At 31.7% G+C, this 20,229-nt stretch overlaps 1 protein-coding gene across 1 annotated transcript in view; it reads left to right on the top strand.

The window, feature by feature from the left end:
* Positions 1 to 427: 427 nt before the first annotated feature.
* LOC127734373 (ubiquitin-like modifier-activating enzyme 6) overlaps positions 428 to 20,229 on the top strand; it is a 54,701-nt gene continuing 34,899 nt past the window's right edge. Inside the window, exons 1-9 of the mRNA XM_052244209.1 lie at positions 428 to 508; positions 11,551 to 11,603; positions 12,424 to 12,518; positions 12,884 to 12,912; positions 13,772 to 13,866; positions 14,583 to 14,694; positions 15,460 to 15,540; positions 16,955 to 17,077; positions 19,374 to 19,503. Coding sequence (XP_052100169.1) covers positions 11,566 to 11,603; positions 12,424 to 12,518; positions 12,884 to 12,912; positions 13,772 to 13,866; positions 14,583 to 14,694; positions 15,460 to 15,540; positions 16,955 to 17,077; positions 19,374 to 19,503 — 703 coding nt within the window. The 5' untranslated portion in view covers positions 428 to 508; positions 11,551 to 11,565. The remainder of the gene's footprint in view (positions 509 to 11,550; positions 11,604 to 12,423; positions 12,519 to 12,883; positions 12,913 to 13,771; positions 13,867 to 14,582; positions 14,695 to 15,459; positions 15,541 to 16,954; positions 17,078 to 19,373; positions 19,504 to 20,229) is intronic.

Genomic DNA, 20,229 nt, shown 5'->3' on the forward strand with positions numbered 1-20,229 from the left:
TGGTGTTATATTATCCGAAAGGGCGTACTTGAGTTTTAAAAGTAATGATTTATTGTTCAGCATAAAGGGTAAATGGTACACTGAGTTACACCTTAACTTCTAACTATAATTAATACCGTAAATATTTTGGCATTTTATCCTGTTTGGACAGAATATTTTGTGTTACTTATATAGAATAGAATATCTTTTATTTCCATAAAAGGTACCCTGAAGGGACAAAGTGCATATACATATATGACAATACAGTTACAATCACAAATACAGTATATGTGGAACTTTGAAACTGAAATAAAGATTCTCTTATCTTATCTTATCTTTAAAGGGGGGCTTTAAAAGAGACATAAGGTAAGAGTCGTGGTCGGGGTCGGGGTCGGGATCACAATATTTATTTTTTAAATATTTGTTCTTGGCTTTTCATAACTTCCGGTAAATCGGGAGTGATTTCCCCCTGGAAATGTTTTTAATTTTGCAGTATCTGGCTCTTTGTCACTGATTTAGCAGTATTCATGTAAGAATAATGTCAGTAATTACACTCAAAATCACGTATTTGTTGAATGAGGAAGAATTTTTGGTCCTTCAATAATGATTATTTTACATATATTCTTACTCGCACCCCAACCTTATTCTTTTTATAATTTTGCCATTCTTATACGACCGCAAAAAAAATTGCGGTCGTATATAATAAAATTTGGTATCACGTCGTCGTCGTCGTCAGCGTCGTCCGAAGACATTTGGTTTCCGGACAACAACTTTAGTAAATGTAAATAGAAATCTATGAAATTTAAACACAAGGTTTATAACCACAAGTCAAAAGGAAGGTTGGGATTGATTTTGTAGGTTATAGTCCTAACAGTTTAGGAATTAGGGGCCCAAATAAGCATTTTTCTAGTTTCCAGATAATAACTTGTGGAACGGTGTATGGATCTCTCTGAAGTTCTACCACAAGTTTCCATACCACAAAGGGATGGTTAGGATTGGCTTTTGGGGGTTATGGCTCAAACCGTTTAGGAATTAGGGGGAAAACAAGGGTTTCCTGGTTAATGGACAAATAAAAAAAAGTACAATGTTATGTTTGGATTACCTCCCTTACACTGCTTTTGAATTATGTATCAAGAAATGTTGTATTGTCTTGAGGTGATTAGCTGTCAATTTATTTTTAAAAGCTACTATTTAAAAATGCTGGTTAAGGAATATTAATTTTAGCCATGATTATTATGCCATTTTCTATTTTAAGACTTTTATGATGTAATTAAATTGGTAATTATGGTTGCAAACTCCATTGGAAATTTGAATTGAGGTTATGACCATATCTTGAGGGAAAGAATTTTTTTTTTTTTGGAAAAGTGGGGGTGGAGGTGAAAAAAAATGGGGGGGGGGGTAAGAAAGAAATTGTGAGGGGAGGGGACAATTTTTTCTCATTTCAGATTTCAAAAATTAAAAATAAAATTTCTTCAAAAAATGGGGGGGGGGGGGGAGGGGAGGGTAAAATTTTTAAATTTTTTTTAGGGGAGGGGTCAATTCGCAACAGCATAGTGTATTGCACAAAAGCAAAAAATTGGATATAAATTCAAATCATATAACCAATTCTAAGTTCTTTGACTACAGTTATTCTGTGTCAGAAACCTATTATGTGTCAAATATTTAATTACAATCCAAATTCAGACCTGTATCAAGCGCGAATATTGTGTCCATTTTTTGCCCCAACTGTTCAGGGTTGGAACTCGAAGGCGTATCCAGCTGAGCTCGGCGAAGCAATTTATTGAGTTTTGGCCAGGTTGTCAGAATCACTAAAAATCAGATCAAAGTTTATATTATATGACCCAGTTGTTACCTATGAATGAGAATGAAGTATGTTTAAGAAGGGGTTTCACCAAGACTTCAAATTTTAAGTTGAACTTGCTTTCATTTTTCCCTTTTGGGATTCTGAATTCTGGCTCGAGTGATTTCCTAAAAGTAAATAATTAAAAACATTAATTCAATTTATTTACAAAAGTTATGTCCAAAGGCTGAAAATTTCTAAAAACCCATGCCATTGATTCTTCTAGAGCATTCAGAGAGCAGAACAAGTTTGCCTTCATGGGTTTTCATGTCTTTCCAGCCTTACTGAGTCAATGTAGGGTACAACGATTTCCTGACAACTCTCAAAAACTCAATATGAACATGATGAACCGAGAACCAATAGATATTACCTAAAAAACTCTGTTTTATATGGTGTTATCAAGCTTTTATTGATCATAACGACTATAAATTTGTAAATAAAATTCTGAAGGATCGTTTTTTTTACAATAGAAATTTGAAAAGTAAATACATTATTTGGAAAACTTCAAATTTAAAAAAAATAATTAAGTACTTTTATTTAGACAGAGTTACACTACAGCTCGGGTGGATTTTGCTTTGTCCACCGGCCCACCATGGGAGTGGGCACCGGGTGGGCAAAATTTGTACCTTGTCCACTCTGCCCACCTGTAGGAGTGGGCATTCAATTTCTTTTGTTTCATCTAAAGACTTGCAAGTACAATCACTTGAAAAAAGCAGATAAGCATTTGTAATCGATATTTTTACAAAAAAGAGATTATAGCTAGAGTGGGCACGGGTGGACTGCCCACGGTGGGCCGGTCGAAAAACCAAAATCCACACGGGCTGTTGTGTATCTACCTTTTGAATAAATACCTTCACCATATTGTTATACAAGGAACTTGCATACAAGACATGCAAGTTGAATTCATGAATTCAATAGCTCATTTATTTAGTAAAAATGACATATGCATGTATATACATTGTATCTCAAAATTATAGACTTTATCATGTTTATAGAACTATAGAACTACGTGGAAAATGGCATTCCACCCAGATGGTCCGAGGACACAGTTATCGTCCTTTGATTTTCGTTGTCTACAAATGTAGTCCCTAGTGTGGACATTGTATAACTTGCAAATTTTTTTCATACACTTTCCAAATTTATTTCTTTAATTATATTTTATGCATCAAATATTAAGTAAGGGGATGAAATTACATGTTCAAAAAATTTGGGTGCTGAATCTTGATGTTAAGTAGTGATTTGGTCCAGTTAAAAAAGTTCAAAAATTAGTATGTGTGAAGCTGTCATTTACTGAAATTTAGACCCCCTTAACATAGAATTGTCAATATTTTGAGTAAGAGCTGGTAGACTTTTCTATAATTTTGATATTATTTGTTCCAATAGTAGAAAACTACTCTGTAATAAACTTTTTGAGATAGAGCAGGTGCGATTTTAATACGACCGCAAAAAAAAAAATTGCAGTCGTATATTGCTATCACGTCGTCGTCGTCCGAAGACATTTGGTTTCCGGACAATAACTTTAGTTTAAGTGTATGGATCTCTATGAAATTTAACCAAAAGATTCAATACTACAAAAGGAAGGTTCGGATTGTTTTTGGGGGTGATTGTTCCAACCGTTTAGGAATTAGGGCCAAAAAGGTGCCCAAAACAAGCATTTTTCTAGTTTCAGGACAATAATTTGTGTACAAGTAGTTTGATTGCTCTGAAATTGTACCACAAGGTTCAATACCACAAGTAGAAGGTTGGGATGACAACATAGGATCATGTCTATGTAGTTTAGGATTATAGTCTTAATTAGCTTGTTGTGCAAAAATAAGTGTGGAGCTATCACATGCAATATTGATATTGTAAATGAGATTTATGAAAAACAGGAGATGCTCACCTTGTTGATACATTGGTTTTCACTTCGTTTATACATGTAGTTAAAATCATGGTTTGTATTTACAAAATGCATTAATGAGATTTGAACACAGGTTACAACTATGCCTCTGACAACTGTTATAACTATGCCTCAACTATATAAATATATATAAACACATACTAAAGATTGATTGATTGATTGTTGCTTGCTCAACGTCCAGGGGTTATTATTTCATGCATATTCAGGACCAGACCTAAAAATTTTTAAATGACAAAATGAATGATGATAATCAGTTATCGTGTCATGGGTTATAAAGAAATACTATGAATGGCTTGGGGTCTTCTTTAAAAGGTCAAAATATACATACATGTAGAATCGCTGCAAATATGCAATATATCTGGCATTAATCAAGATGGATGTGCATATTCAGTAAACTTTTCAGCATACATGTACTTTTCATTTGTAATCTTTTGTCATATATGGATTCATGTTCCTGTTCACGCTATAAAAGCACAATCAATAACATAATCAAATAAATTGATAGTAATCATGGTAATGATCAGTTGTTTTGATGTAAGTCAATTATAACTGATTATTTTATTTAAATTGAAAACTTTGGGAAAAATAGAAATAGAAATTCTAAAATGAAATAGTTGTTCAGATCAATTTGATATAAGTTAAGTGAGATATATGTTTGTTTTTAACATTGTTTCATCATGGTTGTTTCCAATGAATAAATAATCAAAATGGCTGCCAACAATGACTATTGATCGACATAGCTAGCCTCATAGGAACTTACAAGAATTTTAATCTAGATATTTTTTTTACAGCGAGACAGTATTTTGAAATGGTCAGTTTAATAAAACTTAGATTGATGAATCCATTTCAGAATAACCTCAAATCTAAAGAATCTGCAAACAATGGCTAACCTTCCAATCTGGTCTGTTACTAAAAAGAAAATTTATTTCCTAATAGTTCCAGAACCTACATCGCCTATCTTGACTAAATGATGGTGTATTGCACATCACAATGATTGTCTTGTTTCAGGATGGTTTATATGATTAAGTCAGTGTTCTTTATACAAACCAGTTGAGTTGTACAGGCTTATGGAAGCCTCTTTTTCAATATCATGCTATGACCAGTAAATGCATATTGTTTCTCATGTTTATCTTGCCTTCATACATTTGTCATATAAACCTATGTAGAGTACTTACATTTGTAATTACAATTTAAAGTAGGAGGGATCTATTTTAGAGAAGTGAATTATCAACAACCATAATCATGTAATACATGTTATGATTTTGTCCAAAAATCCCAGGCTTTAAATAGATATATGTAATTTTCACTGTATATATATAATTGGCTTTTATATTATCACCTTTCAGGATAAAAATATATAAATGCTGAATATAATACAACTGGTAGAGCAATTATTTTTCAGCTCACCTGGCCCAAAGTGCCAATTGAGCTTTCCTCATCACTTGTAGTCCGTCTTTGTCTAGTAACCTTTACAATAGTCTTCTCTGAAACAACTGGGCCAAATTTAACCAAACTTGGCCACAATCATCATTGGGGTATTCAAAAAATGTGAACGATGACCCTGCCTGACAACCAACATTGTCAACATGACTTAAAATAGAACATATGAGTAAAATGCAAGATTTGTCTATTGTCTTGGAATCCACCATGGACATGATGGAGAATATCTGATAGGAACAGAAATGTTCAGAATATTGAGATCTACGTACTGCCCTTTTACATTAAACCTGTCAGATGACTACTTATAGAAGTTATTGTCCTTCAATGACAAATTTTACCATTTAAAAAATATTATAATAGATAGCTATAGGGAGAAACTTTAAGTTGCAAAAAGATCAGCAGGACAAAATCTACAAATAAGTCAATATGGCCTAAATTGTCAGACAACTCCTTATTGGAGTTATTGCCCTTTAATGAAGATTTGTTTACCCTTTTTATACGACCGCAAAAAAATTTGCGGTCGTATATTGGTATGGCGTTGTCGTTGTCGTCGTCCGAAGACACATTGGTTTTCGAACTCTAACTTTAGTTTAAGTGAATGGATCTCTATGAAATTTTACCATAAGGTTCAATACCACAAAAGGAAGGTTGGGATTGATTTTGGGGGTTATGGTACCAACAGTTAAGGAATTAGGGGCCAAAAATAAGCATTTTTGTAACTTCCAGACATAACTTGTGTGTTAGTGTATGGATCTCTCTGACATTGTACCACAAGGTTCCATATCACACAGGGAATGCTGGGATTGATTTTGGGGGTAATTGCCTCAAAATATTAGGAATTAGGGGCCAAAAAAGGGGCAAAAAACAAGCATTTTTCTAGTTTCATGACAATAACTTGTGTGTAAGTTTATGGATCTTTCTGAAATTGTACTACAAGGTTCCATATCTCAAAGGGAAAGCTGTAATTGAGTTTGGGGGTAATTGCCATAAACGTTTAGGAATAAGGGGCCAAAAATAAGCATTTTTCTAGTTTCCAGACAATAACTTGTGTGTAAGTGTATGGATCTCTCTGACATTGCACCACAAGGTTACATATCACAAAGGAAAGGCTGGAATTGATTTTGGGGTAATTGCCTCAAAATTTAGGGATTAGGGGCCAAAAAAGGGCCAAAAAACAAGCATTTTTCCAGTTTCATGACAATAACTTGTGTGTAAGTGTTTGGATATTTCTGAAATTGTACTACAAGGTTCCATATCATAAAGGGAAAGCTGGAATTGAGTTTGGGGGTAATTGCCTGAAACGTTTAGGAATTGGGGGTCAAAAATAAGCATTTTTCTAGTTTCCAGTCAATAACTTGTGTTCAAGTGTATGGATCTCTCTGAAATTGTACTGCAAAGGTACCATACCACAAAGGGAAGGCTGGGGTTGATGATGGGGGTAATTGCCTCAATATTTTAGGAAAAAGGGGCAAAAAACAAGCATTTTTGTAGTTTCAGGACAATAACTTGTGTGTAAGTGTATGGATCTTTATGAAATTGTACTACAAGGTTCCATATCACAAAGGGAAAGCTGGGTTTGAGTTTGGGGGTAATTGCCCTAAACGTTTAGGAATTTGGGGCCAAAAAGGGGCCAAAAAACATATTTTTCTAGTTTCCAGACAATAACTTGTGTTCAAGTGTATGGATCTCTCTGAAATTGTACTGCAAGGTACCATACCACAAAGGGAAGGCTGGGATTGAGTTTGGGGGTGATGAATCATAAGGGGGTTCAAAAAATTTGGGGGGGGGATTTTTTTTTTTTTTTCCTTTTTTCTTTCTTGTAAAATTTTCCATTTCAAGTTGGTTATTTCTGATTTATATTTAAAAGCAAATAATAATGATATGGTAGGAGATACACACCAAACAGGATGTGTAAATTATTATATAATAAGTATTGTGCAATAGCAAGAAATTTTCAATTGCACAGTATTGTACAATAGCAAGAAATCTTCAATTGCACAGTATTGCGCAATAGCAAGAAATCTTCAATTGCACAGTATTGCGCAATAGCAAGAAATATCCAATAGCACAATATTGCGCAATAGCAAGAAATTGTCAATTGTACAGTATTGCGCAATAGCAAGAAATATTCAATTGCACAGTATTGTGCAAAAGAAGATACTTCCTATAAATTGCTTATTTCTTGACCAATTTCAATGGGGTTTTATTCTTGAATTCTTGGGGTTCTTTAATATGCTGAATCTAACCGAGTATTAAGTTTTTGGATTTTGGGCCCCGTTTTTAAATTGGTCCACATTGAGGTCCAAAGGGTCCAAAATTAAACTTTGTTTGATTTCATCTAAAATTGAATTATTGGAGTTCTTTGATATGCCGAATCTAACCCTGTATTTAGATTCTTAATTTTTGGTTCCGTTTTCAAATTGGTCTACATTAAGGTCCAAAGGGTCCAAAATTAAACTTAGTTTGATTTTAACAAAAATTGAATTCTTAGGGTTCTTTGATATGCCGAATCTAAACATGTATTTAGATTTTTGATTATGGGCCCAGTTTTCAAGTTGGTCCAAATCGGGGTCCAAAATTAAACTTTGTTTGATTTCAACAAAAATTGAATATATGGGGTTCTTTGATATGCTGAATCTAACCATGTATTTAGATTTTTGATTTTTGGGCCCCGTTATCAACTTTGTCCACATTGAGGTCAAAAGGGTCCAAAATTAAACTTTGTTTGATTTCATCAAAAATTGAATTCTTGGGGTTCTTTGATATGCTGAATCTAACCATGTATTTAGATTTTAGATATTGGACCATAATAGGTGAATGTCCAATTTAAAATTTTTAAGTTCATAGACCACATTCATTCTGTGTCAGAAACCTATGCTGTGTCAAATATTTAATCACAATCCAAATTCAGAGCTGTATCAAGCTTGTATGTTGTGTCCATACTTGCCCCAACTGTTCAGGGTTCGACCTCTGCGGTCGTATCAAGCTGCGCCCTGCGGAGCATTTTATTTGTGTCTAGGGCAAAAAATAAAGAATATATTGAAAAACTGTAAACAGAAAAAATAATAAGATCAACAAAATGAGATTTTTGTCATGAATTCTATTCTAGCCCACAATTGGAGTGTGTCATTGTTGAAGATGCCAAACTGCCACTATGTGATCACTCCAGATTTTATGATGGTGCAGAATATGAATGGAAGGCATATCATGAAACTAATGATGTGTAAATGACTTGTACAAAATATAAAACATCAGTTGACATTATTTTCTACAAATCTTTGACATGTAATTTGCCTTTAAATTAAAAAGAGAGCTTCTAAATTGTAAATAAATACACTTGCATAAAGTTTCTTTGTAAATCAAATTTATAAATGATGACTGTTTATGAATTAATGTGAAAAGGGAAGAAATCAAATTTAAGCAGTTTATAAGAATTATAAAAGTGTTTAAGCATAATCTAATGCTTGTATATAAAATTTGTTACAATCTGTGTATTGATACATTTTTTGTAGCAAAGTGGACTCCCCCCACCCTTTTAGATACTATTGTTCCAATTCTTTCCTAGGACATAGAACTCACCAATATTTGCAATAGAAGATCAGTACATTTAATTTACTTATTTCTGAAAATAAAACCATATGAACACACTTTTACATGTAGCAATATATTCTTACAGAATAATAAAGTGTATTAGAAAATAACAATAACAAGAAATAATAACATAAAACCATCAACTTAACAGCCATTGACAGCACTACATAATAACAAGCTTTCTGTGAGTATTGCATGGCAATACATAGTCCCCTACTGGATTAAAATTCATTGTATTGGAACAAAATTCTAACTTGATCTATAACTTATCATGGTGTAAACTATATAACAAATATCAAGTCAATATCTTCAAGCATGACGAAAACTGATTATTTTAGTGAATTTTCTAAGTCCAAGGACCATAACTCTGCACAAAATCATCAGACCGGGACAAAATTCGAACTTGATCTGTAACTTGTCATGATAAAACAATAAACCAAATATCAAATCAATATCTTCAAGCATGAAGAAAAAAGTGGAAAACGGATTTGCCGCACTGACGAACACACAAATGCAATATACATGTACATGTATATTATTGTTGATTCATTTATGTAAGTGGGTACATGTACTCATTTTCGTGGATGTAAAAATCATATTTTCATGTACATTTAATTTCGTGGATTTCCTAAAGTCAGCCTCTTCAGTAGTGTGTTAAAGTTCTATCTAATAACTATAGAGATGAGTAGTAGCAATTTGCAAAATGATTATTCAGTGATACTTTTCAAAGGTTTTTTTAATCCATTTTCATCCAATCATTTGCCATTGCTTTCCAACATACTTGCAGACATTGCCTTAGTTCAAGGTATATTCATGTATTGTTACAGTATTGTTTTATGGAAATGTGTTGTTCTAATGTACATGCAGATATTGTTAATTAATCCCCTACCGACGAAGTCGAAGGGGACTTTAGGTCTGTCTGTCTGTCTGTCTGTCTGTCTGTCCAGCAAATCAGTTTTCCACACATTTTTTCTTCGTGCTTGAAGATATTGATTTGATATTTGAGATATAGTTTTATCATGACAAGTTAGAGATCAAGTTCGAATATTGTTCCAGTCTGATGATTTTGTGCAGAGTTATGGTCCTTGGACTTAGAAAATTCACTCAAATAATCAGTTTTCCACACTTTTTTTAGTCAAGCTTGAAGATATTGATTTGATAATTGGTATATAGTTTTATCTTGACAAGTTACAGATCAATTTTAAATTTTGTTCCGGTCTGATGATTTTGTGCAGAGTTATGGTCCTTGGAATTGGAAAATTCACTCAAATAATCAGTTTTACTCACTTTTTTTGTCATGCTTGAAGATATTGATTTGATAATTGGTATATAGTTTTATCATGACAAGTTACAGATCAAGTTCGAATTTTGTTCCGGTCTGATTATTTTGTGTAGAGTTATGGTCCTTGGACTTAGAAAATTCACTAAATAATCAGTTTTTCCCACTTTTTTCGTCATGCTTGAAGATATTGACTTGGTATATGTTATATAGTTTTCACCATGACAAGTTATAGATCAAGTTAGCATTTTGTTCCAGTACAATGAATTTGTAACCGGTAGTGGACTATGTATTGCCATTCAATACTCTCAGAATGCTTGTTTACCTAAAAAAGGATACTAGACAATCGTCTTTTTGAAATTTATTTTTTGATCTAAATTGACTTTTAGTAATTATTGTGAAAAGAAAAACTGTAACCATTAATCCTGTGTAAAGCAGTTGTGTAAATATTTCTTTATTAAACATTTTGAAAGATAGTGATAATTCTAACTGTATTGAGAGAGAAAAATTCCGTATATTAGTTGTTTTTTTCGTAGTAGGTGTAATAACACCCTGAATAGTAGCAAACTGCATGTCCAAATCAATATACAATAGATTTAATTGTCACATTTGGTGAGTTAATGAAGAAACAAATGAATATTTTATGACATCTCTAATGATTACGTTTGAAGATTAATTTCAACAATTTACCTGGGAATTCACTGACATTATGAAGGAAACTTATTGTAATAACAAATAAAATACATGTTTTTCTAGGAATAAAATAATTTATATCCAGCAAAATAAAAATTCAGGATGTAGAAACATGATAGAGGTAAGACACTAAAAAAATTAACAAAACATTTAAAAATAATTGTCAAAAAACCATTATGAATTTAAAAAATAATTTGATTTATGAATTGATATTTAATTGTATATTAAAAATTTCAGTACTTTGTTTTGGTTCATACTTCATCATGTTCATGAAAAGTACTGTGCAGCTTCACACAATTAAGCTAGTGAATAAATGAATGGTCCAGTGTTCCTTCTCATCCCATGGCCAATTTACCTTCATTGTGATGTGATGCTATCTGAAATTATTTTTCATATTGACATTTCCACTTGCAACATATAAACAACCAAAATGAGGAGCAAGTGCAGAAAACTTATTTTAATAAGTTTGAGTTTTTATGCTGTTGTCAGAAATGATCATGGGTACACAGTGATCTTCATCAAGTTTATGTCATGCCCATCAGTTCATTTATCCATTACATTCTTTGTTTCTGGATGATGATTTATAACTTCTTACTTTCCTATTAAATAAACTGATTTATATGAGAAGCAGGGGTATCTGTGATCTTAACATCCTTAAGATCACTTCACTCTTGTTAATCTATAGTAATGCAAGAAAAACTTGAGAAGAAAAGGAACAATATAGTGTTCACACAGATTGTGTGCTAGTTCTTATTTGATTGCATTGAAAATGCAATTTTCAAAGACCTTTTCTTGAAAAATATCTTATTCAATGTTTTTTTATTTCAGAAATAAACGAACAAGATGGCAACTGAAATGGAAATTGACGATTCCCTTTACAGGTAGGACATAATTTTCTAAACTTGTTTGTTGAGGATATGTAAGCACAGTAAGGTAATTGAAATATAATTGTAATGAAATAGTTGGGTTATGGAAATGAATGATTGATTATTGTTTGTTTACTGGTAATTGCTGGTGGTAAATGGTTCATGCATGTTCTGGACAAGGTCAAATGAAAAAAAATTCCAAGATAGATTCAGGAAAGAAATTACTTCGGATGAAGGATGGGAAACATAAACTGCCTTTAGAAAAAGGAGAAATTGGATATGGAAATTTTACTTGCAACAGACTATCTAGAGATGTTGCAAGTGTTTGCTAAATTGCGAAGAATATCACACTCTCCCTACAATTTTATGTTTCTGGTCCTGCCTTGAATAAAGTTTACATGATTTATATAAGATAAAGAAATATATGTAGGTTTATAATTAAAATTATATGAACATTTAATTAATATTTCATTTCAACATGTTCAATGTGAAAATGCTTTACAAAATCAAAGTGTATATCATGCTGGCCATTAAGGGCCCTTAATTGGAAAATAAAAATATTTGTATTATAATCTATAAATGGGGACATATGTATGTTGCTATATTCTGTTTATCGATAGCAGAACTTTTATTATATTTTAGCTCTGCCTTGGAGGGGAAAATTGAACTAGACATTTGTTCTGAATTTAAGAAAAAAAATTAAATTGAGAAAGTGGTTTTGAAATATTTTTTTACATAAAATCTCTGAACATTTATAGTGTCTTCTAAGAATTGCTATGAATTGTTATATGTAAATACCATACATATTTTGATGATATTCAATACCTTTTTTCAGTCGTCAGAGATATGTTCTTGGGGACCATGCCATGAAGAAGATGGCTTCTTCATCAGTCCTAGTTTATGGAATGGGTGGAGTAGGAATAGAAATTGGTAAGATTTCTTTTGAAATTTACCCTTCAATTTAATTAAGCTTGTCTGACATGTCTGACTAGGCATTTCACATTGTCATCAAATATATATCTCTGTGTCAGAGAATTATACATCAACATGTTCAGATTGATGAAAAATATTCTAATCAAGGTCTTAATTCAAAATATTTAAACTATCATCTTAAAAAAAAATATTTGAAAAATGAACAGTTTATATTTATGTTAATAATGTCAAATAAATTCTCAGTCTTGGTTTATAATTATTAATATGGTCGTAATGATATTATAAGATTTTAGAATATATTTAAAATATATCTATATCAAATTAAATTATTAAAGTTTTTGTAATGAAATTGTATATTTCAGCTAAGAATATTGTCCTAGCGGGAGTAAAGGTGAGTTTGATTTTGTTTCAATCTTTTCACTATCGATACAATTCTATAAAATTTTAAGAGCTTCTTAATTATTTTTATAAGTTACACCCGACGTCAGACATCTTATTTCATGTTTAATATAACACAAAAATATACACTAATTCAATCAAGGAAGGAAATGAAACAACTGATAACAGGAACAAAAAATAAATTAAGATGTAATTTATGGGCATTTGTGTCATTGAATTTATCACCTTTTGTGTCAAGTTGACATATATTTATATACACCACATCTCCTTTCATAACAAAATAAAGTAAAGAATGGTGACCTGAAAACTGGCGTAGTACCTGTGAAAAAAAGGGGAATGATTTTTCATGTAACTGTGGGTCATGAAGACTTAAGATTGTATAACTTCTATTAGGGTAACTCAAAAAGTAGTTCTGTTGAGACCATACCAACCCTACCATGTTATTTGCCAGTGATGAAAACTAAGGATGAATCAAACTTCTATGAAAGATGTGAAATCCATATTACTTATTGTTGCAAAAAGAAATAAGGGATATATGGTGCACAATTGTCATGATAATTCAAGTAAATTAATCAAATAAAAAATGAAATGAGATGTGGGGTGTACACAATGAGACAGCAACTCAATGACAAAAATAAAAAGACATCTGGAGGGCAACATATACTGTAAATTCAGAAATTTATAGCAGTACATATTTGTACTGATAGTCCCATTATGAATACAAAAACTGCTTGTTTATCTTTTTTGAATGTAAAAAACATCTTAAAGCAGAGCCATTGAATTGCATAATTTTCATAGCTTTATTGGTGAATTTGAATTTCTACTAATTTTTCTTATTCTATATACTAAAGGCTCTGACTGTTCAGGATGGAAATGTCAGTACTATACAGGATTTGGGGACACAGTTTTTCTTAAGGGAGGATGATGTTAAGCAACAAAGAAATAGGTAATGAAAATATATATATACATATAAATGATTTTGTAATTGTTAGTACATTTTGTACTCTACAATTATTGCCTTGTGATATGTAAATGTATAATTGAATATTCCTCTGAAAATTTGATGTTCATTGAGGTTAATTGTATCATTTATTTGCCAAATCTAAAGACATTCATTGTTTTATTGGTATACTGAATGGAAAATATATATAAAGTGCAATCCAAATTTATTTGTTTTGCATATTGATAAAAATGGAGGAAGCCGGAGTGCTTTGAGAGAACCTGTTCGGAAGGAAAACCCACATTCCAGGTGGATCCAAGATTGGAGTCGAACTCTCCTGCCATGTGTGGGACTCCAACTCACAACCTCAGTGTTGACAGGCTAGTGATACAGTAGTTGAACTACTTAGACCACTCAACCACCGAGGACCTGAGATGTCATTTGACAGCAACCCCTCAAACCCAATAAACTAAAAAAGACTTCTACGTGGCAATAAATGGTCTTCAACAATAGACAAGTGTTAATGTCATATGTCTGGTCTGAATGGTCCCAACACCAACACAAGTTATGAATAAGAAAGAAATCTTTAGAGTGAATAAGCTTTTTATTTTGGTTGAGTTTATTCAATATTTTCAATCAAATAGGGAAAACAAATTCTTATGTAAACAATAGCTAAATAACATTCCAAAACACGTGAACCATTTATGATTTGTATTATTCAGGGCAGAAGCCAGTGTGAACAGACTTAGTGAACTAAATCCTTATGTCAGCATGAATATTTTAACATACAGTATTGAAGATTCTACAGATTTAGATTACCTTAAACAATACCAGGTAAACAGTCGTTGACCTACTATTTCTTGATAGTTCACATTATGTTAAATTTCGATTAATATTTTTTTGTCAGTTAAATGGATGTAAGAAATGATTTCCAAACTAATATCAACGCAAAATATAATATTTGAATGAAACATGAAGGAATTTGATAAAAGATAGAATTGAATGAAAGGAAGTTTTTAGTCTATCTGCAGTGAGTCATTCTACTATATTTAAAAAGTCACTACAGATACCTGACTGAAGTTATAAAGCATATATCTCAAATCCCATTTGCATTTTAATATCTGTTTTGTTTAGCCTTTTCTCAAGCTCTACTAGATTGTTTGACAAAACATTGTCAGTACAATATCTGGGATATCATGATATTGTGTAATGGGCTTTAAATTTGATATCTAAATACATTATACAAATTTTACTTGTGCATTTAAAAACAACAATACAACATTCTCAGTAATACATGAGCCACATTTTAATATAATAATTCACTGTTTATACTCATTTTACTTCCATGATAAGACACATACAATGTTATTTTGACCATCTGGTCCTTACCCAATGAATATGTTAATATGGGTTGTGATTGATTGTTAGTTGTTTACTTAATGTTCTGTGGGATCGGTTCTGATGTAAAAGTTCAATTGATAAAAGTTTATTGTTTTCTTAATGTTTGGATTAGCCAAATTCCATTATATCTCTTAGCTCAGTTGAATTTGATAATTTCAGACACAGTCGTATGTTAATTTAATGTTTTCTTTGTTTCAGTGTATCATATTAACAGAATTACCACTCAGTTTACAACTGAAGATAAACAAATTTTGTAGAGAACAATCTCCACAAATAACAGTAAGTGATTATGTTTATTCCAATTTTAATGATATTTACACCCAATGTCATATATATACAAGTGTTAAAAATATTGTTCTTACTACACAGTACTGGTCATTTAAAGAAGCAGGATTGACAAGGCAGTTGTGTTCCCTTTTTCTAGCTACAATTAGTTTTTTTCAAGAGACATATCACATTGAGTCAAAATTTAAACAATGACTAGTTAGGAAGAAGGTGTTTTTATTAAAAAAATAATGTTTTAATGTTATTTTAATGATGTCACAAATAGCACATATTTTGAGATATCATGAAATTTAATAATAAAAGGTAATTTCCATTGATATTTAGGACCGTAAACATACAGAGCATGTGTCGAAAAAGTAGATCTTTTAACTTGATGTTTGATATAACAAATTATATATCTGACTTGAATATCTAGCGCTCTATGTTTCCTAGGCCTAAATGGGGTTGAATTACAATTCATTTCAAATCTGACTTGCACATAAATCTTTGGCCTGTTAGAGGTATAAAGGTTTTAGAAGAAGAAAAAATAATTCTATTTCACCTTCTAACATGTCTATTCATCATTTTTAAACAGTGGACTTGATATTTGGGGCCCTTTCCAAACTTACTCCCTTGGATTTTAAATCTATTAAAGCTATTTAAACAGTTGTTAGCTTTTGAAATCAATATTTCTCAGGTGAGACGGCTTGCTTAAGGAGACTTTATCTAAGATTTACTTGAGTTCCCCTTGAGCAAGTCTGGTTCAACACCTGATATTTACAACATAAAATTGCAATAGAGTTGTACAGTTGAAAGGATGATTGAAGACTGAATAATGTCCAGCGTCAAATTAAATGTATATTCAGGACAAGAACATGTTAATGTAATATGAATATTAACCCTGCTTTGTACTAGACCGATACACTGAGCAGTATTTTTAACTTGCTAGTTCACAAGGTAACAGTCCGTGAAAGACATGTCATCTTACCTGGACTCACTATTCTAACTTCGAGTCGACCAGTCTTTGCTCTTACTTCTAATGCTTTTGCTTAAAAGAGAAGCTGCAGATACCAATTTTAAAAAAGTGTTTGGTTTGACCTGGCCAGGGTTCAAACCAACAACCTCCCGCACTTGAGGCAAACACGCTACCTAGAGACCACTCAGGCGGTCAATTTAAAGAAAATTGGTTAACAGTAGTAGAAGTTTGGTGTAAAAAACTTAATGATTTCAGGCGGAACAGATTTCAGAAAATCATGCAGAAAAATTGGACCTTGAGGTAGACATATGATACTTTGTTGTGTGTCCAACTTACCAATAAAAAAGATGCTTATTATATTATGTAATAATTGTTTATATGGTAATAATGGTATTTTGCATATTATATCTTGTTTACAGTTTATAATGAGTAAGGTGAATTGTTTTATTACAGTTTATAAGTTGTGATGTATATGGTGTATTTTGTTCAGCATTCTGTGATTTTGGTGATAGTTTTGAGGTAACAGATATTAATGGAGAAGAACCAAGAGACATATTTATAGAGAGTATATCTAAGGTATGCTATATGAACTTTACAAAATTCCATCTCCATAAGACACATGGCATAAATCATCTTTTTGTCAGACACCATTTGGTATGTTTTTATGCATTGATTGCATCTGGTTTTTATGTACTAGCAATATCAAAAATAGATACAGATTAATATTTAAATATTTCACACCTTTATCATGTTGTAAATGGGAGACAACTCTAGATCCAGAATTTTTTTTTCAGCAGCTTAAGAGGGGTGCATGCAACACATCATCTCTGTTTGAACTTTGGCACTGTATATGAAAAAAATTGAACATAAACTGATTTCAAATGCATACAAAAATTCAATGCTTGCTGTCTGTATGAATTTTTTAATTATGCCCACGCCGTAGTGGAGGGGGCATTAAGTTTTACCCTTGTTCGTCTGTACGTACGTACGTCCCAAAATTGGTTTCCGTTCTCTAACTTTAGTTTGCCTCAACCAAATGTTATGAAACTTGTACACAATGCTTATTACCACAAAACACAGATCAAGTTTGAATTTTGGTGGCATCACTTTTACCGTTCTAGAGTTATGCCCCTTTACAAATGGAAAAATTGCTGAATTTTTTCGTTTCCATTCTTTAACTTTAGTTTGCCTCAACCAATTGTTATGAAACTTATACACAATGCTTATTACTACAAAACACAGTTCAAGTTTGAATTTTGCGTCACTTTAACCATTCTAGAGTTATGCCCCTTTAGAAATGGAAAAATTGCAAAAATTTTATTTTCTTCTAAATATCAAGTAATTTTATTAAAATTGGAGTTATCTTCCTTTGTCCATGATTATAGTTGAATCAACTACAATCAATGATTTATACAATGCAATGTTTAATTTTGACTTCCACTGATAAAACACAGATCAAGTTGAATTTGGGTAGTGTCACTTTAATCATTATTGAGTTATGCCCCTTTATAAATCGAAAGATTGCAAAATTTTTAGTTTCCATTCTGTAACTTAAGTTTGCCCCAACCAAACATTATGAAACCTATACACAATATTCATTACCACAAAACTAATATCAAGTTCAAATTTTTTGTTTTCACTTTCTAAGTTTAGTTTGCCTCAACCAAATGTTATGAAACTTATACACAATGCTTATTAGTACATAATACAGATTAAGTATGAAATTTGGTGGCAACACTTTTACCATTCTTGAGTATGTCCCTTTATAAACATAAAAATTGCTGAATTTTATGTTCCGTTCTCTAACTTTAGTTTGTCTCAACCAAATGTTATAAAACTTATACACAACCGTTCTAGAGTTATGCGTGTTTACAAATAGAAAAATTGCTGAATTTTTAGTTTCTGTTCTCTACTTTAGTTAGCCTCAACCAAATGTTATGGGACTTACACACAATGCTTATTACCACAAAACTCAGATCAAGTTCAAATTTTGGTAGCGTCACTTTTACCGTTCTTCAGTTATGTCCCTTTATAACTATATGATATGCAAGCGGGGGCATCATCTGTGTCCACATGTGGACACTATCCACATTTATTTGATTATCTGAAAATCATATACATGTTGTCAGGTTTAAAAATATGAAAAAATAAGTAAACTGAACACTTTCACAAACCACTGATAACTGAAGTCTATGCAAGTAGTTTGTTTAAATATCTCATATAACAGCAGGGCTATAAAATTGACAGAAAAGATAACTTTCAGACTCTTCTAATTTAACTCGGTAACTTAGTCTGAAAACAGAAGTGAAATTAAATTTTAATGATATTATGCTTAATATTTTTAGTGAATTGTTCCAACATAGGCATTCAATTTGTGTCTCTTTATTTCTAATTTATATGAAGAAGATGCAAAATCAAATGAATAAAAAATTGCAGATGTATGTATTTTGGGGGATATTTGATTATAGGTAAATAGTCTTGAAGTTATCAGAGTGGATTCAACATCTTTTTTCTTTAATACTATTAAAGATTGGAATGCGCTTCCAAATGATATAAAATTAATACATGACCATTCAAAGCTGCAGTAAAGCAACATCTGAAAAATAAGAAAATTTGTATCTTTATATGTATTAATACCATGCCTCCTCTTAATTTCTTAATTTTCAATTTAAGTGTTGTACATTTTAAGGACCCAATTGGAAATAAGCAGAAACTCTTTCTAGGGTTATCCTTGGAAGGATATCAACTTGAGAGTGCATTTTGGCATTACTGTATTTGTTTTATTATATATTTTTAATTACACATATTTTTAAGCTGTACTTGCATATAGTTGATATTGATTCCTAAATGAGTTTTACTTTTTACCTTGAAGGATAATCCTGCTTTAGTTACAATTTTACAAGTACGAGAGAAAACACATGGTCTAGAAGATGGTGATGTTGTAACATTTAGGGAAGTTAATGGAATGACAGAAATTAATGAGAAACAATTTAAAATATCAGGTAAGAATATCAGAATATTTATAGACTATAGGCTATCAGCAAATTACCTCTGATTTCGGTTTTAGCTTGATTATGCAATGTACACTTAAGTTCATATGGATGTTTCTTTTTCTACCTTTTTACAGTGTCCACAAAAACTTAATCTTTTATTAAAAAAAAATATTGTATTAAAATGTTTGCATGCTGTCTTTCGTGTGTTTTCAATAAAAGCAAAATAAGTCTGTGATTTGCAAAGACTCTCAGATGGTGATGTTATAACATCCCATTTACTCACCACTAGATACCACAAGCCATTTACTCACCACTAGATACCACAAGCCATTTACTCACCACTAGATACCACAAGCCATTTACTTACCACTAGATACCACAAGCCATTTACTCACCACTAGATACCACAAGCCATTTACTTACCACTAGATACCACAAGCCATTTACTCACCACTAGATACCACAAGCCATTTACTCACCACTAGATACCACAAGCCAATTACTCACCACTAGATACCACAAGCCATTTACTTACCACTAGATACCACAAGCCATTTACTCACCACTAGATACCACAAGCCAATTTTGTGTAATTGTAAATATCAGCACAGACACAGTACACATGTGGGGTGATTTTAGGTTTTCAAGTTAAAAAAGAATGCTTTTTGAAATCCGTTTTATAATTATTTACTTTTTTTCAACAAAAGGTTGGTTTTAAAGGAAATAAATTACTTA

Source organism: Mytilus californianus, unplaced genomic scaffold (genome assembly GCF_021869535.1).
Source record: "Mytilus californianus isolate M0D057914Y unplaced genomic scaffold, xbMytCali1.0.p SCAF_3, whole genome shotgun sequence".
In the NCBI taxonomy this organism is placed as follows: domain Eukaryota; kingdom Metazoa; phylum Mollusca; class Bivalvia; order Mytilida; family Mytilidae; genus Mytilus; species Mytilus californianus.